Source organism: Vipera berus (genome assembly GCF_964194415.1).
Source record: "Vipera berus genome assembly, chromosome: 2".
NCBI lineage: Eukaryota > Metazoa > Chordata > Lepidosauria > Squamata > Viperidae > Vipera > Vipera berus.
In genome coordinates, this window is record NC_138203.1 from 134,166,488 (window position 1) to 134,193,076 (window position 26,589).

The 26,589-nt window shown below is 43.3% G+C and overlaps 1 protein-coding gene and 1 long non-coding RNA gene across 5 annotated transcripts in view; one reads left to right on the plus strand and one right to left on the minus strand.

Moving 5' to 3' along the window:
* OS9 (OS9 endoplasmic reticulum lectin) overlaps positions 1 to 23,842 on the plus strand; it is a 42,309-nt gene extending 18,467 nt beyond the window's left edge. For 2 of the 4 annotated variants that reach the window (XM_081321375.1, XM_081321377.1), the window contains 9 exons: positions 489 to 599; positions 2,672 to 2,787; positions 6,372 to 6,414; positions 11,493 to 11,581; positions 12,094 to 12,336; positions 13,839 to 14,082; positions 18,206 to 18,373; positions 21,397 to 21,509; positions 22,090 to 23,837. In XM_081321375.1, coding sequence (XP_081177501.1) covers positions 489 to 599; positions 2,672 to 2,787; positions 6,372 to 6,414; positions 11,493 to 11,581; positions 12,094 to 12,336; positions 13,839 to 14,082; positions 18,206 to 18,373; positions 21,397 to 21,509; positions 22,090 to 22,227 — 1,265 coding nt within the window. In that variant the 3' untranslated portion in view covers positions 22,228 to 23,837. Of the gene's footprint in view, positions 1 to 488; positions 600 to 2,671; positions 2,788 to 6,371; positions 6,415 to 11,492; positions 11,582 to 12,093; positions 12,337 to 13,838; positions 14,083 to 18,205; positions 18,374 to 21,396; positions 21,510 to 22,089 lie in introns of all 4 variants that reach the window. The other 2 variants (XM_081321378.1, XM_081321376.1) reach the window with 2 other exon arrangements.
* LOC308664294 overlaps positions 1 to 26,589 on the minus strand; it is a 359,871-nt gene that overhangs the window by 177,865 nt on the left and 155,417 nt on the right. The gene's annotated exons all lie outside the window — the stretch shown is intronic.

Genomic DNA, 26,589 nt, shown 5'->3' on the forward strand with positions numbered 1-26,589 from the left:
AGGTGCATGTTTGTGAGGTGTGTTTAGTGGTGGTGGGGGGATGTGTTTATATTTCCCTTTAGAGGGAAACATGAGGTAGAATGCATTCTATGCATTTCTGAAGCATGCCCGGCACCCACATGACATTTAAGAGAAAGAGTTAATAGAACTCTTTAAGGCATGAAATATCCATGCTGCTGTGTTGAATGGCCAACGTGCAAGCAGCGTGAATAGTCTATAGGTCTGAGGACCATGGTGTGTGGTGTGATGTGTCAGGGGTTGTCCATTCGAACGTTTCCTCAGCCACTGCTGCTGTTTCTCAGCTTTCCTTTAGTACTGATTAGATTGTAAAAAGAAAGCCATACCCAATACAACATTTGCAACAAAGACTCTGTTAGAGAATTCCTTTAGAGAAAATCTTGATATTATGACGATGATCTGTCCATGGATCAGACATCTCCATGGGAGGTGGAGTTTTATAGAGCATCTAATATCTTAAATTGCTGCAGCTGATACCAAGCGCAAAGTGGAGGAAATTTCGGAAGAGCTGAAGACTCTTGACACGCAGCTGTGGAACGAGCAAGCGGCCAGCACTGCTACTCAGGATTCCAGTGGAAATGGTAAGCTACTGTTACCTTTCCCTAACTTGCCGCCCCCCCTCAGTTCCCATCAACCCAAGCACAGTCAGTGTGATATTCTTGAGAATATCTGGAGGGGACTAGATTAGGGAATGCAAAACCGGACTCATACAAGCATCACTGAAATTAGTTAACATAGATGGTTTTCAGTGCCAGATTCTTATCAAGAAGGGCAACAATTTGGACATGTAGGTAGAGATAGAAAAGAGAATGGGCAAAAATATCAGCCTCCTAAATAAATGCACCGTGGAGTGTTTTAATTTTGTTCTTAAGGGTTTCCCAATGAGAGCCTTAAAGGACGGTGATTTCCATAGTCCTTAAGACTCTCTGGATGTAGAAGAGACAAATAGGCTCTACTTAGTTGCCTTCTTCATTGTATGTAAACAATACCAAACTCTCTAAAGCAGGAGACCCCATCCTGTGGTCCGTGGCCCACTACCAGGCCGTGGCCTGTTGGCCAGTGGGCTGCATGAGTGCCTGGCAGGTGTGCACATATGCGCACAAACAGCCCCCTCACACGAGCATCGTTGCGAGCGTTGTGGGTGTTTGTGGCCCCATGCGTGAGCGCTCACATCACCGCAAGCGTCGTGGGAGCCTGCAGCCCCACTTGCACGAGAGCTCACGGCCCCACTCACATGAGCAGTGGGTGTTCGTGTGCGCACATGTGTGTGCATGCGTTTACCCCCTACAAAATCATCCCTTTTTTCCCCTTCCCCCTGCTCTGGGCCGCAAAAGTTTGGGGAACTCTGCTCTAAAGGTACAGTATAGGTGACTTCCCATGGCTAAAGCAAAGGAAAATAGCATTGGGAGTTTTATCTTTTAATAATGCAGTGGAATTTCTTAAAAGCAGCAGTAGGGTAAACATAACATACATACCCACAAAAATGATTAAATAATAAATAAAGAGTATTTGAATTATAGATCTCATGACAATATCGGTCAGTAAAACAAATCAGTGTAAGGCAATGAAATACTAAACTGTAAAAAGAAATCAGCTATTTTTATAATCACTGAATCTCAAAAGCTTGGGGGAAACAGCCTGGATTTATCTTAATATTGAAATAAAGCTCAGGTGCCGACCTGATTTCTGGAAGAAGTGAGTTCATAACCAGACTATCTCTTACAGAGTATCTCTCTTACTCTTTAATGCTTTTTTAAAAAATAAGAATCTTCCAGGTATAACTTAGGGAGCTTTTGGATGTAGAATAAGAACAGCACATCTCGGATTCAAATGGATAAATTAAAATTTCCTAACCCAACAATGATCAGGACAGGGCAAGATCTATGTTTACCCATTTAAATGCAAATTTCATCATTGCTTTGATGCATATCCTAATTATAATTTATGGAAGGAGGGGCAGTGCTTTAGCAATGGAAGCTGAGCTTAAGTAGTTGCTTGCATTAAGAAAAATCAACATTTTTGTATTACGGGCCTTCTGTTTTAAGTCCATAATCTTTATGTGTGATATTGAAAAAAAGAAGAAGAAGAAAACCCAACTAAATGACTGAACTAGATATAAAAATTCAGTGTCAAAAAGTGACTGTAGAAACGACATGTATGGATCTGTGCTTGCTTAGATTACCTGTTTTGTGTTTTTTTTTTTCATTTTTTGATAGCTACGTAGGATGGGCACAGAACTACATCCTCCTCAGTTTGTTGAACTTTTTTTGTATAGCATCTTGGGTGGGAAAAGCTTAATCCCAGAGCTCTGATTAGTAAGAGTTAAGCTTAAAGGAACCGCACAACCATGCTCTGGGTTTCAAATGAGAAACTTTTCTATAAGCAGATGAAGATGGTGAGGTCCTGGTTCTTTTTTTTTTAAAACTCTTTTTACCAGATTTCTTAATCAGCTCTCCCGCCATGCCTCCGATTTCGAAACGACTGAGAAAGTTTCCTCCTTTGACTAGAAACCTCTAAAGAGGACGGCGAGGTTCTCCACCTGCTGTCATCTTGGTTCACAAATGTCTGGTCCGAAGGTGTTACAGAGATGCTTTTGCTTGGCTTGGATGTTTCCCTCTCACTTAATGCCCCTTGCCTTTGCTTCTTTGATCAGTGACCCCAGCCCCTTCTCCTCCACTTGAGAGTGAACCTGGGGGTGGATCTGAGTTCGGGGAGAGGATGGCGCTGCACAGAGAAGGGAAAGCAACCCAGACTCCAGACCCAACAAAGGTAACTTCCTGTCACCATACTGCAACTCAATTATTCTAAAGCCGATGGATTCCTATCTCAAAACTGCTCACGCTACCTTTTGGACGGTGAGATTTTCTTTGTTCTTTTTTTGCTGCAGCAGGATGGTCCTGTCTTTATTTTGCACGTTTTTTCTCGTGGCATTCTGATCTGGTCGGATGATCTATTTTAATTTAATTTGGCATGCCTTGGCATCCTGCCCTTTTTAATATATATTTTCTGATGTACGGATGTACTTTACACTTAAACATTGTAAATGTAGTGGAAGGAAGCTAAAATCAGTGTAAAATCTTCGTAAAGCATGACATTTAAACAGCATTAAGCCACATTTCCTGACAGTTAGAACAATTAATCAATGAAAGGAGTTGCCTCCAGAAGTTGTGGGTGCTCCAATGCTGGAGGTTTTTAAGAAGAGGCGACCATTTGTCTGAAATGCTATAGGGTTTCCTACTTGAGCAGGGGGTTGGACTAGAAGACCTCCAAGGTCCCTTCCAACTCTTATTCTGTTAAAGCTACTGAAAGCAGCAGAGACTAAAAATATCAGAGCTAAAATTACTTAAAATGCCAACAGCAATAGAAGTGCAGGAAATTAAAAGGAGAACTGAAAGATTGTTTGTGCTGAAAAAATAACAGAGCGTACATCAAGCAAATGTCTCTGGGGAAACAGGTGGACACAAATTTAATGATAAGCCCTCCTGACTAAAAGTCCTATAGAGTGCAATTAATAATTAAACATTTAAAAAGCAATAGCACTTAGACTTATATACTGCTTCATAGTGCTTTACAGGCCTCTCTCAATGATTTACAGAGTCAGCCTATTGCCCCCAACAATCTGGGTTCTCATTTTACCTACCTTGGATGGAAGGCTGAGTCAACCTTGAGCTGGCAAGGATCTAACCCCTGGCGGACAGCAGAATTAGCCTGCAATGCTGCATTCTAACAAGTGCACAACGATGGCTCCTATTACCTTGTCACCTTTCAACAGAGGAGGGAATTCCATAATCTAGGCAGTATAACAACATCTTTTGTGTTAATTGGTGATTTTTATTTTAAAAAAGAGAAGGCAAAGAACACAGCCTTTGAAGATTTTAAAGCTAGATGTTTTCTATGGTTATATATCATTCTGTATGATAATCCCATTGAGGAACAGCAACCTCAGCTAAAGAAAGGTGCAGAAAAAGTAGAGTTTCCTAGTCCCAAAGTTGCTTTTTCAGCAACTACTGAAGGGCAATGCCAGCGACAAGCCACAAAACTACCGTCTTTACCCTGGGAAAGCCACACAATGCATATATGGACTCCCCAAAATCCACAAAGGAGGAACTCCACTCAGACTAATTGTCAGCAGCATCAACTCTGTCACCTACGACGTTACAAAATATCTAACCACCTTATTGGGCAACACCACCCATCACATCAACAGTTCAGAGGACTTTGCCAGCAACGTTTGGAAACCACAACTGGACCCCGATGAGACCATGTTTTCCTATGATGTGACTTCCCTCTTCAGACCACATATGTGCCATGCTGGACCTCTGCCTGACCACTACCTATTTTAAATACGGTGAAGGTTTCTACAGACAAAACATGGCTATGCCAGGGGTTCACCTGTGTCTCCCATTGTGGCCAATTTCTACATGGAGAGTTGGAAACCAAAGCCCTAAACTCCTTCACAGGAATTCCACCCCACTCGCTGGTATAGGTATGTGGACGATACTTGGGCCAAGATCCAACGCAGAATTGGAAGCGTTCACCAAACGTATCAACTCTGTGGACAGACACGTCAAATTCATGCAGGAAGATGTTAAGGAAAATAGCCTTCCTGGACTGTGCAACACACATTAAGGAAGGTAGAAGCCTTAGCTTTGAAGTTTACAGAACCCCTCCCCCCACAGATCAATATTTACATTTTGATTGTCACCACCCACTGGAGCACAAATTGGGAGTTATCAGAGCCCTACACCACCGAGCTGAAGGCCTGCCCACCAGCAAAGGTGGGAAAGAAAAAGAACTAAAAACACGTCAAGGAAGCCCTCAGAACGTGTGGCTATCCCAAGCCAGCCTTCATCAGATCCCCCAAAAGACCCAGCAGGAACTCCGCCATAACAGACAAAAAGAGAGAACAATAAACAAAGCAACGTCGTCATTCCATACATTGCAGGAATATCTGAAAAGCTCAGGAGGATTGTCAGCCAACGCAACAAACGTGCACACTTCCAACCCAAGAATACACCAAGGCAGAAACTTGTCCACCCTAAGGATAAAACACCCAGACACAAATTGAGCAACGTGATTGATATATGCGGTACAATGCAGTGAAACGCGCAGATCCATACATTGGGGAAACAAAACAACCACTTCATAAACACATGGCACAACATAAGGAAACAAACTTCAGGACAAGACTCAGCAGTCCGTTTGCATTTAAAAGACAAAGGCCACTCTTTCGAAGACAGCAAAGTGCACATTTTGGACAGAGAGGACTACTGGTTTGAAAGAGGGGTCAAAGAGGCCATTTATGTCAAAATTGAGCAGCCCTCTGTCAACGGGGGAGGGATACGACATCACCTATCTACAACACAGTCCTTTCAGCAGTTCCAAGAAGGCTCCGCACCCATTTGCAGTACTCAGGTGACTCCTGAGGACACAGAGGAACCTCCAAGTGGCCTCAACGACTCTCTAAAAGAAGGCAAATGACCAGCTGCCTGCAAGGAATTTAAATCCTTCCATTCCCCACCATCCAGTCAGAGCAGAAGAAACTTCTTGGATGAGAAGCGAAACGTCTTCAAAGAAAAACAAAAGTGCAGTTGCCTCATGAAAAAAGCACCTTTGGGACAACAATGACCTGGATGACTGAAAATCTCCATAAACATAGAGGTCCCTAGACTAATAATAGCACAGTTCGGAATGAGACACAGTGGTAGACACACAGAACAGCTTCGACATGTATGGGGGGGGGGGGGAAACCAGTATGTTGAATTGAGTACATCAGCTGGAATGGAAGAATTACCCAGATCAGAAATCCATCAGGCAGAATGAATGGCAAAGCTCAAAGATGTGTCACTTGGCAATCCTAACTTGTTCATTTCATTTCCGGCGTCGACTCCCCTCCGCCCTGTGCGTGCCCACAGAGAGGGCCTCCTCAGGGTGCCTCCGGTCAAGGAATGTCGACTGGTGGCCCCCAGGGGGAGGGCCTTCTCTGTGGGTGCTCCGGCATTATGGAACCAACTGCCGGTTGAGCTCCGGACGGCATCAGACCTCCGATCCTTCCGTCGCGGGTTGAAGACCCATTTATTTGAACTAGCGGGTCTGGCCTGATGGGGGTATATGGGTTTTTATAGGCTTGTTATTTTTTATCATTCTTGTTTTAACTTGGGCATTGATTTAATTGTTTTTTTAATTTTTGTATTGTTATTTATACATGCCCTGTGAACCGCCCTGAGTCCCTTTGGGAGAAGGGCGGTATAGAAATCTCAATAAATTAAATTAAATTAAATTAAATTTCTGAGGCAGTGTTTTTAATATGCAGTGCTTAAAACAAAACCATTTCTCTGTTCTCCTTTTTATAGGTGGAAGAACCAGGGATGAAGACAGCAGACAGTCACCTGGCAGGTAAATGTAAAGTGGTTTGTGGATTGATCTAGATTAGGGGTCTTCAGACCTGGACCTTTTATGACTTGTGGACTTCAACTTCCAGAATTCCTCAGCCAGGCATGCCACAAGTCATAAAAGGGCCAAGTTTGAAGACCTCCGATCTAGAGAGTGTTCTGTGAATGGATGCCATGGGAATGAGATCAGCCAAGAGCATATTTGGGATTTCAGTGTACCCTCTCTGTTTCTCAGCAAGGACTGACCTTCAGGCAAATATGAACGCTTTCCACTTAGCTTTCAGCATTGACAATACTCATATAGCACATTTATGTATTTAATTACCTCTGTGGGGGCTAACTGCTCATTCAGCAGCAACACTGACTCTTAATCTTTCCCCCCCCCAGATATTTTAATTGTTAAAATAGTAAAATATAAAGGAAAAAGAAACCTACATTAGATAGACAATGAAGCAAATCAAAGAGAAGCAACTATTAGGCATAATTAAAAACATGATGGGAAAACTTTCATTCTCTGCTTCCTTTCCATTTGTTTCTGCAACCGCTGACCACAGCTTCGACATTTATATTTTTAATTGAACATCGAAGAGTATTCTAATATCTATTTAAGTCTTTTTGTTTGTTATTTTTTACCGGGCTGATAATTTACTTTCTAAAAGCCATGTTCCAAATGTCTAAATTTACCTTGCTGGGTAATGTGTTAGTACACAACGGAACCATTCTTGCTTAAATTGGCTTAGCCCGATATGATAGATGTGTCCTGTCACTTTTGCCATGACACTGTATCCTCTCATTTTTGTCTTCCAATCTGATATTGATGGTAAAGTTTCTCTTTCCCAGTGTAATGTCAAATTTGTTCTTGCAGTTGTTAGATATAACTTAGTAAACTGTGACTATTCATTTATATTTTCTGATAAACATATTTGTGACTTCAATTAAAATTTTATTTTTAGGACTTGGTGAATATTTTGATTATTTCTTCCCAATATTTTGGGGTGGGTTTTTTTTTTACACAGCCACTACATATGATAAAATGGTCTTTTTGTCATACAATTTCCAGTATATTGTTATACAATTTGTCTCTCTTAGAAATTATTGGCAGAGCAATATGCCATCTGTAAAAATGTTCTCTTAATCTTTGATAAAAGTAAAACAACTTGCAGTGGTAAAACTGGGACAGGCTAGGCTTGGCTTGGGTATACTGTAAAGCTATAACGTTTTGTGCCCATGTTCCATTTTCCCAACTCAAGGAACATAAGGGTAGTGTGTTCTTCACTTTTTAATTGACTGCATTTTGCTGCTATGCTCATTTGGAAGCTGTGATTAGACTTGAAAAGGACTTGTCCATTATATATTTTGTTTGATCTACCTTGATATGTGAGCTCCACTTCTTACAGTTTAATGGAGCAAACCATAGTGTAAAAATACTACCGTAGATTCCGGTGTATAAGACGACTTTTTAACCCATGAAACTCTTCTCAAAAGTCAGGGGTCGTCTTATACGCGGGTGCTGAAACTTTAGGGACAGGGCTGGCTGGAAAACCTGGAACGGATCTTCCATTTAGTCTGCGCAGGGAAAGCGGGACCAATTGGAGTAGAAGCTGCAGTCTGTGATTTTTTACAGGCTGGGGTCTGGGCTTCTTTCCTTCTAAAGTTGAAGAGCAGCTGTAGGCAGGTGGGGAATGCAAGAGCAATTTGAAAGGCAGGTGGGGAATGCGTAGCAGAGCAGCAGCTTAGCTCTAAGGACACATTTGACTCAGGAATTGGGCGGACTGGCTGGAAAACCTGGAGCGGATCTCCCATTTGGTCTTTTTTTTTTAATCCCATTTATATCCCACCCTTCTCCGAAGACTCAGGGCGGCTTACAATTTAAAGCACAAATCAATGTGCTTAGCAATAGCCTTCATTCTATGTATATGCCTGCCTATTAGAGCTTTCACCCCCCCCCACAAGCAGCATTATTACCAAGTCAGCTTATTGCTCCCAACAATCTGAGTCCTCATTTTACCTACCTCGGAAGGATGGAAGGCTGACTCAACCTTGAGCCTGGTGGGATGAGAACCTGCACTAATTGCAGGCAGCTGGTGTTACATAAGGCTCTGCGCAGGGAAAGCTTTAGAGTGAATTAGGAAAAGTGAAAAAGTGAATTAGGAAAATAGGAAACGGTTGCTGGAATTGGGTATGTGTAGTTTAACGAAGAGAAGGGTGAGGGGTGACACGATAGCAGTGATCCAATATCTCAGGGGCTGCCACAAAGAAGAGGGAGCCAAGCTATTCTCCAAAGCACCTGAAAGCAGGACAAGAAGCAATGGATGGAAACTAGTCAAGGAGAGAAGCAACCTAGAACTAAGGAGAAACTTCCTGACAGAACAATTAACCAGTGGAACAACCTGCCTCCAGAAGTGGTGAATGCTCCAACACTGGAAGTTTTTAAGAAGAGACTGGACAGCCATTTGTCTGAAATGGTATAGGGTTTCCTGCCTTAGCAGGGGGTTGGACTAGATGACCTCCAAGGTCCCTTCCAACAACTTCTTCTTCTTCTTCTTCTTCTTCTTATTATTATTATTATTATTATTATTATTATTATTATTATTATTATTATTATTATTATTATTATTATTATTATTATTATTATTATTAAGTTTAATCCACTTGCACTGTTTTATGTTTACATGTTTGATGACAAACAGCCTTATGTTTATAAGTGACAGTTTTCCTACTAAGTACCTGCATGTCATAAGCATTTGAATTAAAATTACCATATTAAAATCAAATCTGATGTTTTTTAATTTTTATTTGGTGTGCGTTGGAAGAGGGGTAGTCTTATACGGCGAGTATAGCCCAAACCCTATAATTTAACAGGAAATGTAGGGGGTCGTCTTATACTCCCAGTCGTCTTATACGCCGGAAAATACGGTAGTTTAATGTTCCAGACTGTAGTATTTTAAATTTAATTTCAGTCTATTTCTTTCCCCCTTAACATTAATTCGCTGCTTCCATCTATGAGGGAATGTGGATATAATCCCCTCCCTTCACTTTTGGAAGTTTTCTTTCTTTGGGGGGTTTTTCCCAAGGATTCAGTTAGTAGATAGAAGAGAGAAGATCAATATTCTCACCAGTTCCAAGCACGCTGTTCACCGATGTTCTTGTTCGTGCTCTTGGACTTCGGCTGCAAGTAGTTTGGGCTAGACCAGTGGCTCCCAACCTTTTCTATGCCCCATACCCCTAGAATGCTTCTGATATATTCTTGCACCCCTTACAAAAGTTTGAAATAACAGGAACAAATTATGCATATACACTATAATTTTGAAAACCCAAGTTTTCGCAACCCCTGGAATATCGTCTCGCACCCCCAGTTGGGAACCCCTGGGCTAAACGCTGATACACAAGCCTTTCTCCTGTCGGGTCAGAGGACTTCCCCTGATTGAACGAAATGACTGCCATTGTTTCGTGATCAACAACAGCGCCCCTCCTTCACGGTCACCTCTTTGGGGCAACTTCAGACCCATTTAGGGTCCTCCTGGCAGGACGAAACACATGGGCACCCGCTGCTCATGCAAGTGGGGATATACTCACCAGTCTCTTCTGTGGCCCAGTTCCAAATGGCTCACAGCCCAGTAATGGTCTGCAGCCTGGGGGTTCAGGACCTGTCAACTAGAACATATAGAGCAGGGGTGTCAAACGCATCACCAGGAAACCGCACCCACCCCTTTGCCAGCAGTAGAGTTTCCTGATCAACAACAGCACCCCTCCTTCACGGTCACCTCTTTGGGGCAACTTCAGACCCATTTAGGGTCCCCCCTGGCAGGATGAAACTGGCCGTAGGGAGCAGAGCTTTGCTATCCCGCGGCTGTGCACTACGGTGCAAACTCAGAAGTACGTATTGAACTTTGTTTTATTATAGGATAGGAAACCATGAGGTAACTAGAGCAGAATTCCCTAACCTTTTCGGCTTTGCAGACCGTGTGTGTGTGGGGGGTGTGTGGCCAGCAAGTGTGTGTGCACAGCTCCATTTGTGGGAATTAGGGGCCCACATGTGCACCCGCTGCTCATGCAAGTGGGGATGCGCTCACCAGTCTCTTCTGTGGCCCAGTTCCAAATGGCTCACAGTCCAGTAATGGTCTGCAGCCTGGGGGTTCAGGACCTGTCAACTAGAACATGTAGAGCAGGGGTGTCAAATGCGTCACCAGGAAACCACACCCACCCCTTTGCCGGCAGTGGAGAAAAAGCTCTGTGATGTCACGAGTTTGACATGTCTGATTTAGAGTGTTCTGAACCAGCCCTCTTCTCGCAACCCCTATTCAAAAAGAAGAGACTGGAAAGCGTCCAAGGCTAAAAGGCTTCTGCCAAGATTTAATTACGCAGTTAACAAAAACACTAGAGCTTGTCTTCTCAAGCGGAAAAGTTGCTTTCAGCAACCAGCCCCTCCCCAAACACTCCTTTTATAGAGAGCTCAGGGCGTGGTCTCCCTGTGCCTCCTCCCGAGGAGTCCTGCAGCCTTTCTTTGTTTGTTCCTGCTTGACTGCCTCCTGCGTCGGGCGTCCTTGAACAGGGCCAGCTGTGGGTCATCTTCCTCCGCACTCTCGGGCTCACGCAGCTGAGAAGAGGTCCCCGGCTGAGGACTCTGCAAAGCCTCCAAACCATCATCAGCCGGTTCGTTTCCCTCCTCCAAACCATCATCAGCCGGTTCGTTTCCCTCCTCCCCCTCAGAGTCATCCGATACATCAGAGCCGGCTGTCGGACCCACAGGCTGGCCCTGAGTCACAACAGGCTGGCCCTGAGTCACAACATAGAGTGACAATTGCACCACATTTCCTTGCGCAAAGAAAGCCAGTGAAGCCACCTGTTTAGCAGATATAAACTATGTCTGGTGCAGTGAAGGAAGCCTAATGAAAAGGTGGGGCTTCCATCTCTCTGCAGAGACAGAATAAATTATACAAATAGATGCAATCAAATTTGCATACAGTTGATGCAGGTTGCAGAACTGAACATCACTAGGTGCTGTGCACGTATTCTGAAGATGTTTCCTGCAGGTATCTGATCTCCAAATAAATTACATTCATTTTGTCTGTATTTTTCCAGATTTTAAGAAAAAGATACATTTCAAAGTTATTCGAAACCCCGGGGAGTTGGTGCAGTTTATTCAGGAGATGAAGGCAAATGCCCAGAAGGTAAGGCTTTTTAGTTGGATTTCCTAAACAGACTCACTTTACTCTATGACAAGAATCACTTTTGCCCATGTACTACACTGAGCAATCTTCCCCATCTTGGTGCCCTGCTGATGGTTTGGATTTTAATTTCTGTAAGTTACAGACAGTAGGATACTAGCCATCCATAGATTCATATTTACATCAATGAGGGGGAATTTGCAATATTTTTTAAAATGTTACCCTGTGGTAAGATGGGCAGCCAATTAATTTAATAAACGAACGAACGAATGAATGAATAAATATTTTGTAATTGGCCTCATTTCCCCAGAACAGCTGATTTATATACCCAAGATCCTTTCTGAATGTGCCAACCAACCCACAATGCCTGGAAGCCCTTTTTCCACCTTTTATCTGATCGTGGCTCCAAAAGCATTCTCCATCTTTTAACTTGAGCTGACAGTTAGACTGAGTGGGTTGACCAGATGCTGCCTCTTCCCCCATTGCAGTTTCTGAACTCCTCCATGTCCCTTTAGGGCAAAGAGAAGGCCGGCGAATCTGAAGACACGACGCAAGAAAGCTCACCCGAAATTAAGGCAGACCCAGAAGCGGGACACCCTGAAGATGAAGCTCAGGAGAATGAAGAAGACGAAGAAGATCTACTAGGGAAATTTGAGAAGGAATTGGAAGACATTCTGCTACCTAAGTCTGAAATGGCCAAGCTGAAGGAAGAAGTGAAAACCGAAATGGAGAAGGAGTTTGACAACATCATGGATGAGGTCAGGATCTCTTGGACTGGCTCCATTTTTCATTCCAGCCTTCTGATTTCATCCCTCCCAAAAGAGTGATGGGACCATTACTAAGTATTCCCAATCCTTGCATTCCCATTTCCTTCCATACCACATAAAAAGTAAGTCCTAGATTGGGCAGGAGACAGGGCTTCCAGGAAAAGATGGCAGAGGAAAGGCAAAAAAAAGATTCTATAAAATATTGAATGAATTCAAGATTGTCCAGTAAAATGCACCCTTCACATAGTAGCAAGCTTCCCAGAGCCCTACGTATCCTATACATTGCCTGAAGGAGAAGAGTAGGTCCCATTCTTTCTGTATCTTTCTGTTTGCTTCCTTGTTTCCCTCTAATTCGGGGGGTGGGGGAATTCTGAGCCTTCTCAGTTGAGGTTGGCTTATGGCAGGGGTCAGCAACCTGAAACAGTGAAAGAGCCACTCGGAAAAGGTTCCCTCACAAAAGGAAAAACTGGGAGCCGCAAAACATGTGTGCGCATGTGAAGAGTGGAGCCAAGGTGAGATATGCACCTATCCTGCATATTTGAATTGATTGGTTGAACTTTTTTAGTCCCACTTTTTTTTTGGACTGCACATGGCAGAGGACCGGGAGCCGCAGGAGACGGCTGAAAGAGCCGCATGCGGCTCCGGAGCCGCAGGTTGCAGACCTGTGGCTTATGGCATGGTTTTCAACCCTGACTCTGAGGGATTTAAAATATTATGATGAGAACTGCACACATAAAGCCTCACTGCATCTATTCTCTCTTCAATATATTAAGGGTCTTGATGAGTTTACAGCAGGAAGGGTAGCAAGCATTGTCCTTCTTGTACCTTTCCCTCCTTACCTCTAAATAGATGCTGGGTAAAGGTATATAATCACATTCCACATTTTTTTTCCTTCTCCCACACTCTTGCGATGCATTTTTAAAAGGGGATGTGTATCATCACAGTCTCTAAAAAGGTCCTTTAAATTGCTTCATGAATCCCGTGTTTTGTGTTGAACTGCCAAAAACCTGTTGAAGAAAACAAACAAGCACAGGTAGTCCTTGACTTGCAACAGTTCGTTTAGTGACCGTTTGAAGTTGCAACGTCATTGGGGAAAAAAGTGATTTCTGATCATTTTTCACACTTAATAACTGTTACGGAAACCCCATGGTCATATGATCAAAATGCGGATGCTGGGCAATTGATTCATATTTATGACCGTTGCAGTGTCCCGGGGCTGGGTGATCACCTTTTGCAACCTTCTGACGAGCAAAGTTAATGGGGAAGCCAGATCCACTTACCGACTGGGTTGATTTAACAAGTACAGCGATTCACTTAACTGTGGCAAGAAAGGTCTTTGCTAATGGGGCGAAACTCACTTAGCAACTGTCTCGCTTAGTAACATAAATTTTGGGCTCCATTACGGTCGTAAGTCGAGGACTTACCTGCATCAGATTCAGTTCTGATACTTCTGAAGAACTCTGATCTGGTAATCCTCTATTGCTTACCAACAGGTTGAGGACGAACTGGGAAGAAAAAGCCTGAAAGGTGAGTTTGACCGAAAACAAGCCTCCAAGTCTTTGGCTTCTACCCTCAATAAACTCATTGACAAGCTGGATCCCGGCCAAGCCCCACAAGAAGAAGAAAAGGTTCAAAAGCAGCAGCAGGAAGAGGAGGAGGAGGAGGAGGAGGAAAAACAGGAGGAGGCAGTCGTGGAAACCAATAATGCTAAAGAAGACCCACCAAAGCCAACTCCTGGTATGATCCAGAAGCAACAAAATCAATGTTATCTTGAGTCTTGATAATTTGGATAATGTTTTTGAATCCACCAGCAGGGGGCAGTATCTGCCCTAAACTGCACCAAGGGATGGCTTCCTTGGAGCTGATCAAAGATCCAGGTAAAGGTTCCCCCGCCACATGCGTGGTAGTCGTTTCCAACTAGGGGCCGGTGCTCATCTCCGTTTCAAAGCCGAAGAGCCAGCGCTTGACTAGACGCCAAAGGCGCACGAAACGCTGTTACCTTCCCACCGTAGTGGTCCCTATTTTTCTACTTGCATTTTTACGTGCTTTCGAACTGCTAGGTTGGCAGAAGCTGGGACGAGTAACAGGCACTCACTCTGTTACGCGGCACTCGGGATTCGACCTGCCAAACTGCCGATCTTCTGATCGACAAGCTCAGCGTCTTAACCCACTGAGCCACCGTGTTCCAAAAAATCCTCCTAATAGTTTCATTTGATTGACAAGGGTATCCTGCTCGACTGCCTCTGCTGGATTGGAGCTGGGTGGCGCTGCTTTGCAGTAGTTCTCCTTCCTGGCGGATAATTCCAGCTGGCGGTGGGGAGATAGATCTGCTCAGAGACCTCTATATTGTGAAGTGCTTCTGGGCTCCCTTCACTTCTTTGTAGCACCTAACGAAATTGCTGAAGGTAGCTATACATTTGCACAGGTCTAAAATCATCAGTGTGTTGATATATATCAGCTGTACATCTCGGCTTGGGCCAGGCAAGTAATGCGATAGCGTTTCTATCCCAGGGTTTGGAGGCCATCAGGGTGAGATGGAGAAGAACAGATTCAGAGGCATCTCTTCAAGATGAAGGCTTTTGTTTATAGGTCAGAGATCTACCATCTTTGACTCTCAGTGGAATAATATTCACATTTCACACTTCTAAAACAATTTTCATTAAAAAAAAATTTTTTAACGCGGAATAAAAACTTAGCAAGAATTAATTATTAAGGATGAAAAAAGAGAAAAAATTAAAGAAGTAAAGCGCAAAGCAAAGGTGCAAAATCAAAATGATAAAGAAATGACTTCTGATTTTCTTTTACAGCAGTTGCAAATATAAAATAACCTTTTATTGTGCTTGCAACATTTTGTACATTCTCTCTGCAGTCTATTACTTTTATTCTAATCCATATATTATTATAACATCATTTTTTCTGTTTCCTGCAAAAAGCCAATAAGGGGTTTTCAGTCATCAGTAAATTTAGACAGTGTGATCTCTAATTAAAGCAGACAATTTGGCCATCTCCGCAAGTTCCAACATCTTCACTATCCATTCCTCCACCGGATGAAGTCAAATCTTTCCATCTTTGTGCATATAATAGACTTGCTGCAGTCATCATATATAAAAACAAAGCCCCGTAATTTTTTTCCAGCTGCTTATCTACTAATTCCAAAAGTAAATTCTGGTTTCAACTGTAAACAAGTCTTTAAAATCTTTTGTACTATTGTATGTTACAAAATTTTCAGACTTGTTACACATCCACCAGGCTTGCTAAAATGTACCTTTTTGTTGATTACATTTTCACCCTAAGTTTGAAAAGACTATATACAGTGTATATTTTCTACCCTGCTTTTCCAGTGTTATGTATCAATGATATATCATTTTATAAAATTTATTTTAAGACTATAACACAGTATAAATTTCTGTCCTTTCAACTAGATATTTTCCCACTGATTCCTGAGTCTATTATAACCAAAGTGTTTAGCTCATTTTACCATAATTATTTCACTTGTTCTTCTGTTTCATATTCAGTTAAAATTTATACATTTTAGCAATAACATGAGTATCATTTTATACCCTTCCATTTCAAATTCAGCCTTACGTTGTTCAAAACCAACAGTTCTTTTATCTACTTTTAATCTTCCTAATAATTGTACATACCAAAATCATTGGCATGAATAACCTTATACCACTAGTTCTTATTTGTATTCTGCATTTTCTTTGACAATATTCTAATATATCAAGTAGGACAATTTATGTTTAATAATCATTTCTCTTCTATAAAATGTTTCCTGTTGTGTCAGCCACAAAGGTATTTGGGGACACAGCTTAAGTTTATATCTGTTCCATATTCCCAATATGGCATGTCTAACAAAATGTTTTTTTAAAAATCTACATTAACCTTAGCTTTGCCATACCATAAATATCCATGCCACCCAAATGTTAAATCATGACCTACTAACTCTAAAGGCCTCCTGTTTGTTTGCACATCCATTCTTTCATCCTGACTAAACAGCAGGCTGCCAAATATAATTTCGAGTCAGCTAAGCCCAATCTTCCTCTTTCTTTGGTTTCTTGAAACACTGAATAACAATATTGATCTACAATTTCTTGTCAAAGTCAAATCTTGTCCTTGGGGTATTAATTATATATGCCGTGTATATATTTACATTATAAATATTTATATTATATATAAATAGTATGCCCTCATTCAGAGGTGGTTCTTAGCTAAAGCTAGACAGGCTTCCACAGTCACAATATTTGTGCCAGTTGTGACCATTTGGAAGATTTGCTCAAAATCAGCCATTCCGTAGTCATCTCCTGTGTGGATTATTGTAATGCTTTTTAAATGGGGCTGCCTTCAGAAAGCGTTCATAAACCACACCAGGTACAAAATGCAGTGAGTGTATCCTGATACCCTAATGTTTCAGGAGTTGTATTGGTTACCACTTGGCTTCCGGAGATGATCCGCTTATTATCTTTAAGTGGCTCCAGACCCAATTCTCTGAGGGAATATTTTTCCACAAATTCATCTGCCTGTCCAGTCATATTGAAGACAGGTCCATTCCCTCCATGTCCTCTCTGTAGGAGATTGTCATAGACCCTTCCCATGGAGGATCTGCTCCTTCCTTCCTGAATTTCAGGAGAGCAATTAAGATCTAGTTGTTTCATCTAGCACAGGAGAAGATCTATGTCTACTCTATATCAATATGTTTGATGTTGCCCATTTGGTTTGTATTAAGATGGGTTTATTATTTCTTAAACACTAGTCTAGATTTGAGTAAGGGAGAGCATGATAGTTGTGGGAACCAAGATTTATATGGATGAGAGCATGCAATTCCCAATGAAGTATCAACTCCCTCAGAAATTGCTTTCTTTAAAACACTGTTAGTGGCTTGCTTCTTTTCCATTCCGAGAGGAATAATTCCTTGCTTTAAAATTATTTTGACCTTTGTTCATGCTAAATGTTCTCTACATTTGGCTTTTTTTCAAAACTGCTCTTCAACTTGATTTTGGCTTGGCTATGCATAAATGCTGCTATTTTGCCTTTCTTTCTCCAGCATTTTGTTCCTTCTAATCAGGGACAAGGCAGCTCAGTGAAGTTTGGGTCACCCAGCTCAATGTTCCTATTTTCTTTTCTTTTCTTTTTTTCTTTTTCTTTTTTAATATTCTATAATGTAGACATCTACAGACCTTGAGGGCAAGAACGTATTTTTGGTTCTTAAGCTGGGTTTTGCAATTCAGCAATGCTATTGAATTGGCATTTGGTCCAGAATCCCTGGCTTTTCAACTCTGTTATTAAGATCTGTGTGACTTCTGAACTATCAGCTCAGTGCAGTCTTATCTGGTAGAGTCTGCAGTCTTTCTAGTGTTTAAGAGCCAGAGCAGATTTTCGTATTCTTGGGCAGGCATTAGAACTAAGAGGTTTATGAGCTCTCAATAATAATATATTACTAGGGAATTGCGTTCAGTTTTAGTGGTCAGAAGTGGTATTGTCTTGGGTCAGCTGGCCAGCCTCCTGGCACTTCTTGCCTTCCTTTTCCTCTGCTGTCTAGAAACCTTCTGCTTTTGCAAAAGTGTTGAAATGCTTTGAAGGCCTCAGTCTTCTGCTCAAACGCATTATGTAAGCAATGATAATAACACTTTATTAAGGTGTATCTAAATTGGCACGTGGGAGCTTCCGTCCGTTCATTGCATTTGTATTTGGTAAGCTGCCCAGAGTCTACTGAAGCTACCGGGTGGCTAGAATGTAATTATTTTAAGGGCAGACTGTACACAGCCTTGCTTAGTGGGCACCTGGCAGTTTTGCACTTTTACTTCCCTGTCAGAAATGCTGGCAGACTGACACGCCTCTGTCCCCCTTTTTTTTACCTCAGATGGCGACCCAGATGGGCGCGTGAATGTCAGGGTCACTAAAGTAAAGCCAGGTGGTACTCAGCAGAAGGAGCTGCGAGTCCAAGAGATGAGCAGGGACAACCCACAGCTGCGCCACATAGAGAGTGTGGTTAAGGACATCTTGGAGAAGGAAGGCCTGAAGGCAGAAGGTAATGCAGTCAATGCTCCCTGGGATGGGGTGGAGGGTAAATAATAGAAGTCCGCCGTTTAGGCTGCGGGCGGAGGTTATCTGATTTGTCAGGGGCTTTTCTAGGACAGAGTGGTCAAGGGCACGAGGCTGCCAGGGGTCCAGAATTGCAAGCTGCGCAATTTCATGGACATCTGAATGCTAAGCTGGTTGCTTCATTGTGTTGATTGATTGACTGATTTTTAGGAAGATTTTTCAGGCCAAAAATGCCCATGTTTTTCCCCCCCCTGTAATGAGGCTAATTGGGAGAGACTTTTATTGACTGGTAGAACAAGCATTTTTAGCTCCTCGTATTATCTTTCTTCCCATGTACAAACAATCCCAAGTTCTATCCTTGCTTTTCAGATCCCATGATGGTAGGTACCAGTGCTAGAAAAGGCCTCTGCTTGGAAGTTGACTGTAGAACAGAACTGCCAGTCAGAGCATCTCACGAAAAATATTAAAAGGACACAGATGATATTATCTGTACACACTCAGTACCTATGAACACCCAAGATATGCAGTTTATCATTTCTGTTCAGTCCTTCTTTAAAGAGAAAAAAAGAAAATGCGAGGTATATTGAGTCCTGCTAATTACCAGGGAGGAAATAATGAAATGAATAGTGTAAGAATATCACCCTTTAAATGAAACTTTAAAATGAATCCAAAAGACATAAATCCCGTAGGCAGAAAGAGCCACATGTGCCTTAGTTTACTCTTTTTAGAATATCAGTAATGACCAGGTAGTATTTTCCAAAGCTATATCATTAATGGTGGAGAGTTTTGTTTGATTAGCTCTTTGAGGTGCAGATAAACCTCTCTTAAGTCTTAATAGAAAGGAGAAGATAAAATAAACCATCATTCCCAAAGCTCCAAGAATTTGCCATCTGTGACCTTTTGGGTATTGATTTTTTTAAAAAAAATTTTTTGCCCATTTAAGCATTTTGTCTTAAACAGATGTATACTGAAAATAATTTTCTAAAGTCAAAACATAATATTCATCTTTTTTCTAAAATATAAAGTTATCAAAGAGTAATTTCAGTGAACTATTTATCAAACAACGTATATACATAAACACACAAACGTGTACATGTGTGTATACAGTATATGTATGTATATACACACAATACATATATACATATACACAGATATACATATAGTGTGTGTGTGTGTGTGTGTGTGTATTTGTTTTCGTAGATTTTCACGGGTACAGGTATGTGGGTCTTGGTGTATTTGGGTCAAGACATATATATATAATTTTTTTTTATTTTAATCCCATTTATATCCCGCCCTTCTCCCAAGACTCAGGGCGGCTTACACTCTAAGCACAAATCAATGTGCTTTAGCAATATTTATTATATATTATATATTTATTATATATATATATTATATATATATGAATGACACATCACATACACGCAAGCGCAAGCTTAATTTCATAAAGGAAACAAAAAGATCTTTGAAGGATAATGATCATCCTTGGCAGGATTTCATAATGCTGGATAGAGGCAGGTTTTGTCAAAAATAATTGAAAACAGTGAGGGAGTAGGAAGTGTAGAGAGCTTACATATATCCCCAGTCTTATACTTTAGTAAACTAAATCATATAATATGGACTGTACATTTTGCAGGATGTATACCAAAGATTCCTAAATATTTTGCCATCACACCTACCTTTATTATAATTTTAATGTACATACCTCCCCTAAACTTCCAAATGAACATAAATGAACAATAAGAGGTGGGAAGGGTGGATTTATTGGAACAATATACAACTAAAAGGTTATTTACATCTGCTCTGTACTCTGTCTGCACCTCTCCAAGAGAGAGGGGACACCTCACAAATTTGGGAAGCCCTGGTATAGACTGAGATGGGTAACCTTTTGGTGCTGGAAATGTACTTCCAGGGTGAGATGGAGGGCTGCAGCAGAAGGACAAGGATGTAAAATGGGGAAGGGCCTATGCCATGCATGTGGGTAATTCAGAGTTAAAATCGTGAGAAATTAAGCACTGAGATTTAGCAGATTTAGCTGGTTTCCAGGAACCACAGAGAAGGAACTCAGGAGCCTCAGGTTGCCAATAAAGTAGGTTTCTGGATCAGGAAGCAATTGCTTTTCGTCCCCTGAAAATACTTGTCACAATCTAGTCTCACAACAGCTGTTTGCTTTGTGGAATCTGCTCATTAATAAATCAAATTATTTCTCTGTGGAAAAATAACAGGTTTGTCACAGTTTTCCAAGAATCCGTTTGCCTAGGGTGCATTTTTTTTTTGTTTTTTGTTTTTTTGTTACTTTAAGTGCTTTTTTATTATTATTCTAAGCATTGACACTTCCTACCAGTTTATCACCCGAGACTGTAGCTTTAAAAAGTTTGGTTGCTTTATTGAGCTAACAAAGAATACAGACTGAGCAAATGGCAGGATTTTGTTCTTTGAATAACACGCTTAATGATTTTGGATTAGCCTTCCTGTGATCACACCTATCCTTCCCCCCCCCCCTCAAAACTCTTTATTATATGGGTCTTGAAGACCTGGCTAACCCAATCTCACTTTCCCTGAAGTGTTTTTTTTCCCCCCATAGGTGCATGGTGCTCTAAGGTCAGAGTAAACATAAGCATCCAGGATGTGCCAACTCGTTTCTTGTTTCTAGCCAATAAGATTTCAGTGTGCTTGCCTCCACTCAGCTTGTTGGCAGTGGTATCGTGTGACATTTCCTCCGCTGAGAGATTATAGCGAGAGAAGCAGGGAAGAGTTACAGATCAATGACAGTCACAAATTTAAGATGACATTGGGTTTGGGCCTGAGGCTGGAGCCAGGTTAGTCTTCCAGTGGTTTTGCCTTTTGCCATGATATTGCTTCTCTTATTTGGGAGCTGCCCTGTTTTTCCTAATAGCAAAAGGGAAACCCTAAGAATGGTAGTTTTAATACATTTGAATGGCAATACACTAAAGACGATTATTGCAAGGCTCCTGGGGCTGTCTTTAATGTTCGATTCCCTGTGATTGGCAGGTAAAATTGAAATCAAGATTGTGACAACTGGTGGTTTTGGAGATGACGATGACACCCATTGGCTCTCAGAAGAAGACACCAAGAACCTCAAAGACATCTTCTTCAATATTTTGGTAAGGACTTACATCAGCGCTGATATAATGCGGGGAGGGGGAGTTGCTTAGAGCATAAAAAGCTAGGAGGCTGGCTCTAGCGATTTCATTTGGGAGAGCAGCATTTTGTGTGCATTGGGGCAGTGAAGCACAACTCTGGCTAGGAGTTTTCTCAAGAAAGTCCTCCACGTTTGAGGGGCAAGGGTGGGAGAGCAAGCAAGAGAGGGAGAGATCTCATCATTTGAGGAGGATTCTTTTTGTGCAACGTTGCATTCCACTTCTTGCGTGTTGGCAGAGAGGACCAGTTGGTGAATTCTGGAACACTCTTGAAGGAGTCAACGGTGAAAAACCAGATCAGATTTTAAAATGGAATTTGGAGTGTTCCCGTGCATTTCAGTATGTTGCTGTAAATTAATCCCAGTGAAATACTGGCAGCATTTCTCAGCCCCTGTGAGGAAGAAAGGGAAAGAGCCCCGCGCCTTTAGGTTTCTCCTCTTAGAGCAGCAAAGAGCTTTGCCCAAAAGTTGGCTTCCCTTTTGCCTTATACGGTGGGTCTGTCTGTCTGTCTGTCTGTTTGATTGCTTTGGTATTTGTTTCTTAGATCCAGGGCACAGAGGAAGCACATAAAGAGCAACGGCGGCAACGCCAACTGGAAGACAACTACCGTTTTGTGTGGGGGCGAAACCAGGAGGAGCTCTCCAGCACTGGTGGGACAGAATCAGATGACTTAGACTTCTGAACTTTTGCCAATCTTCAGAACGCTGGCATTCGTGGAAGTTCCTTTGCAGGATTTGGCAGGCACCGTTTCCCCCCCCCCCCCCGTGGGCATCAGGAGGACCAATGTGTTTTGTTGCTAGAATCTCAGTTGAATGTGCATAAGACGTTGGCAAGCCCAAGGCGAGCACCACTCAGAGCTGTGAATTGTCTCCTTTAGCGCTATTGCTTCTAGGGCAACCACTGCGACGTTTCCTCCCGCACTTTAATGTAGGCTGCCTCAGATGGAGGCAGTGGCATTTCTTCAGGTTCCAGGCTTCCTCCTTTTTCAAACTATTGGCCTCAGCATCGGTGCCCAAATCTTGGCTTCAAAATGATTCAAGACACGCACAAAAGAGAATGAAAGAGAGGAGAGCCCCATACACACAAAAAAAAAATTCCCACTGATTCACCTCAAGGGTGAACCAAGTTGGAGAGCTAAAACTGGTGCCCTTCGGTTTCTAAAGCCCTCGTAAATTGAAAGGGATCTCATGTTTCTGTGTCTCACCTGCGTGCCTTGAAACGTCAGAGGAGAGGACAGTCTTTCCTTGTGCTGTGTTGACCTCCTCCCAACAGTTTTATTTTTCTTTAGGTCTGAGTGTTCGAATTGTGAGCACATCTGCTTCAGTGTACAGGCTGTCCCTTGACTCTTCATTCTGGAGCAGAAAGTTAGGACACATCCGGTGTGCACTCAATCAGCAAAGGAATGTGGTGGAGGGTTGGGAGAAAAGCTATTGTAGGCTGCTCTTCCTAGCCACATTGTTTCACATACTAAAGGGCCTTAGACACATAGGAGTATGTGAACTGCATTAAAAATGCTTCCTTTGTAACAAAGATTCCTGGAGGTTACGGGACTGGCTGTTCCTTCTGTGAAGTCTCAAGAAGTGAAGCCAGCTGAAATGTGATTTATTTCCAATGTTGTTGAATAGCCTGGGCTGCTGCACGGGTGACTGGAGGTGAGAAATTGTGGCCCAAGGGAAGCAGCGAAGGCTGAAGAAATACTGTTGCCTTCCTCGACACAACCGGGACAAAACACAGTTCATTTTTCTATCAATAAATCCAGATGAACCCAATTAGAGTTTGGTGTTTGCTTACGTGACTCTGAATGGATAGTCTTGGCTATAGAAGTGCTCTGAGCGGAGCATCAACTCATCTCTCTGTTAAAATAAATGGGGTGGCTTCTCTTTACCTCTTATAAAACCAAGCATCACATCGATACAAGTGTATGCTGTACGCTGGCTTGGTGATCATTCTAATTTTTTTTGGGGGGGGCTGGTAAAATAAATGCTGCGTTATGGAATTTCAGTGAAGGTTATTTTTGTAGAAGTTCTTGATAGGAAAGGAATGGATTCTTTTGCTATTCAATAAGCAAAAAGAACCATTAATTGTGACACCGGTGATTGAGGCAAAGGAACGGTTTTGTCTAAGTTCAGCATTACACGGTCTCCAAAAGCATCCAGGAGCTTCCAAGGTATTTCCCTCAATGCCACCCAAGTTCTTTGTGCCACCTGACTTGGGGTTTTTTTCAGAGTTATTTTTAAGATAATAAAGAAGTGGAAAACTAGCTTTCCACTGATTTTTCAAGAAAGTCATCAAACCTTACCAACCTCTTAGACCAGACATGTCAAACTCGCGACGTCCCGTGACGTCGCGCAATGTATCAGGACGGTTTTGCCATTGCCGGCTATGGGGTGGGCGCTGCTTCCGCATGACGCATGTGGCCCACGGGCCGGCCCTAGACATTTGTAGAAATAAAAATGGCTGCTTGACTGTCGCCTCATGCTCTGTTTTGCAAGTGTGTCCGTCTGCCCAGGGAACAGATCAAAACAAGTGGAAAGTGATAAACCAAGATAGAGGAAAGACATAGGGGGCAGCCACGTTTGGTTTTTAAATTTTCATAACTCCAGAAATTATAAGTAGCTGTAGCTATGAGTGTTGGTGTTCCCATGGGGGCAGCAGCACTCCAATAGGGAACAATGACCTGAGATATGTCAGTGAGGAGCCCGGGCAACAGAAATGAGGTCAAGCAAAAAATAGACCTATAATTGGCTTAAACCCTGTGGCTATCCAGACATAAATCTGCCTGCACTTATGTCTCTGCCAAATAAAACCATTCCAGAAGATTAATGGGCGTACATTTGTCAGCAGATGAGATTACCTGTTGGACTGTCTGAATAATTGCTAGATCTGGAAATAAGCCTACTGGACTAGGGGATGGGCATTGCAAGGTAGAACTGGAATTGCATCAGCATCTCGCTCCAATGGTTCGGGGATAATGGAGGGAAGTGGGATTGTTTGAAGATGTAAAATAATGCGATTACATAACTCACGATAGCCAGGCATCAATGAATAAGCAAAAGTAGAAGTAGCATGGAGAATGCTGTGGTTTTGCTCTAGGCCAGGGGATGGTGGAAAGAGTGGAATGTAAGATTGGGAGGGTGGGCCTACAAGGGAAAGATATTGAGATGGAGGTGGGAGAGAGCGATGTGATGGGAAGCTAAGGGCAGGTTACTTATGGAGAACGTAATGACAGTATTTAATACTGTTTCCTCCTCTCAACACCCAATATTAGATCTCTGGATCATCAATAGTTTTGAGCTCTGGATATTGCCACTAGATGCCAACCATTGTAGATGAGGCCTGCAACTTGATATTTGTAACTGAGGATGGGTTCCTCTCCCTGAAAGATGCCCGCCTGGGTTTCAGCTCTGGCACCAGCTCCACCCTGGGGTGGGCTGTGGGCAGCAGTTTTCATCTGGCAAGACTTAACAGCTTGAAAGGTATTGCACCACAGGGAGCTCGTAGGTTCTAAAGAACAGTTGGCTTGCTTCTTCTTTTTTTTTAACTGGTATGCAGTATTGCCTGTGCAGCATTTCTACCCAAACTCCACTTTGTTCCAGACTTGGTGATCATGATTGTTTGAAGATTATTTTAAGAGGTTAGGGAGGGGGGGGTAGGGAGGGAATTTTTAACCGGCACTCAGTCTGGTCCTGTTAGAGGTCCTGACGGGACGGGGTCGGGGGAGGTGGCTGCTGGTTCTGGGAATGTGGGGGTGGGGCTTCAAATCCCCACGGCGATAGGGAATGGCAGCAGGTGTTTGCGCGGAGGGCCATATCAACATCTGGGATCGCGCCCCCGCTATCTCCGAGCGGTGGCGCGCTCCGACCCTCCGGTTAGCACCCTCTTACCCGGGGATGAGGGTGATCAGGCCCCTGAGCTCAGGTTGGTCTATTTTAACACTAGATCCGTAGTTAACAAAGCTCCCCTCATCCGTGATCTGATCGAGGAGGAATGTGCGGATCTAGCGTGCATCACGGAAACTTGGTTGGGTTCGGAGGGAGGGGTGCCTCTCACCGAGTTATGCCCGGCAGGTTTCCGGGTGCTGCACCAGCCACGGGCTCAGGGCAGGGGTGGTGGGGTGGCAGTGGTTATTCGGGAGACTTTGTGTCCCCGGGAGGCCACCATTGTCCAGATGGCCGGGAGTGAATCCCTCCTCTTGAGATGTGGTCCTCGGGTTCAGTTGGGCTTGTTGCTCACATACCTGGCGCCCAGCTGTGTGGCAACAGCCCTGCCTGAGCTGCTCGACACCCTCTCAGGGTTGGCGGTGGAGTTCCCCAGGCTTATAGTCCTGGGTGACTTCAACCTGCCATCACTGGGGGGGTCGTCGGAGTTAGCTCGGGAGTTCATGGCTTCCATGACAGCCATGGGCCTGACCCAGGTTATTGAGGGCCCTACTCATGAGGGGGATCATACTCTCGACCTGGTGTTCCTGTCTGGACAGTGGTTGGATGATCTGGGAGGGGGTTCTCCGTCCATCACCCCTCTGTCATGGTCAGATCATTACCTCCTGAGGCTGGTTTTCCGTCATGCCATCCCCCGCCGCTGGGCGGCGGAACCGACCAGGTGGTTCCGCCCCAGGCGCCTAATGGACCCGGACCGGTTCCAGAGGGCGCTTGGGCCGATACCTATCACCCTTACCCACAGCCCAGTCGATGCTCTGGTGGAGGCCTGGGAAACGGCTGCCACCAGGGCACTCGACTGTGTTGTACCCATGCGACCTCTGACTCGGCGCAGATCCCGCTGGGCTCCATGGTTCTCGGTGGAGCTCCGGGAGATGAAGCGTCGGAGTCGAGGTCTAGAGAGCGGTTGGAGATCCAGCCGATCCGAATCCGACCGATTGCAGTTAAGAACCTTTATAAGGTCTTATCTTGCGGCGATAAGGACGGCGAAGTCCAACTACTTTGCCGCCCTTGTCGCGTCCGCAGATAATCGCCCGGCCGCCCTGTTTAGGGTGACTCGCTCCCTCCTTAACCAGGAGGTGAGGGAGGATCCCTTGCAGGGACGAGCC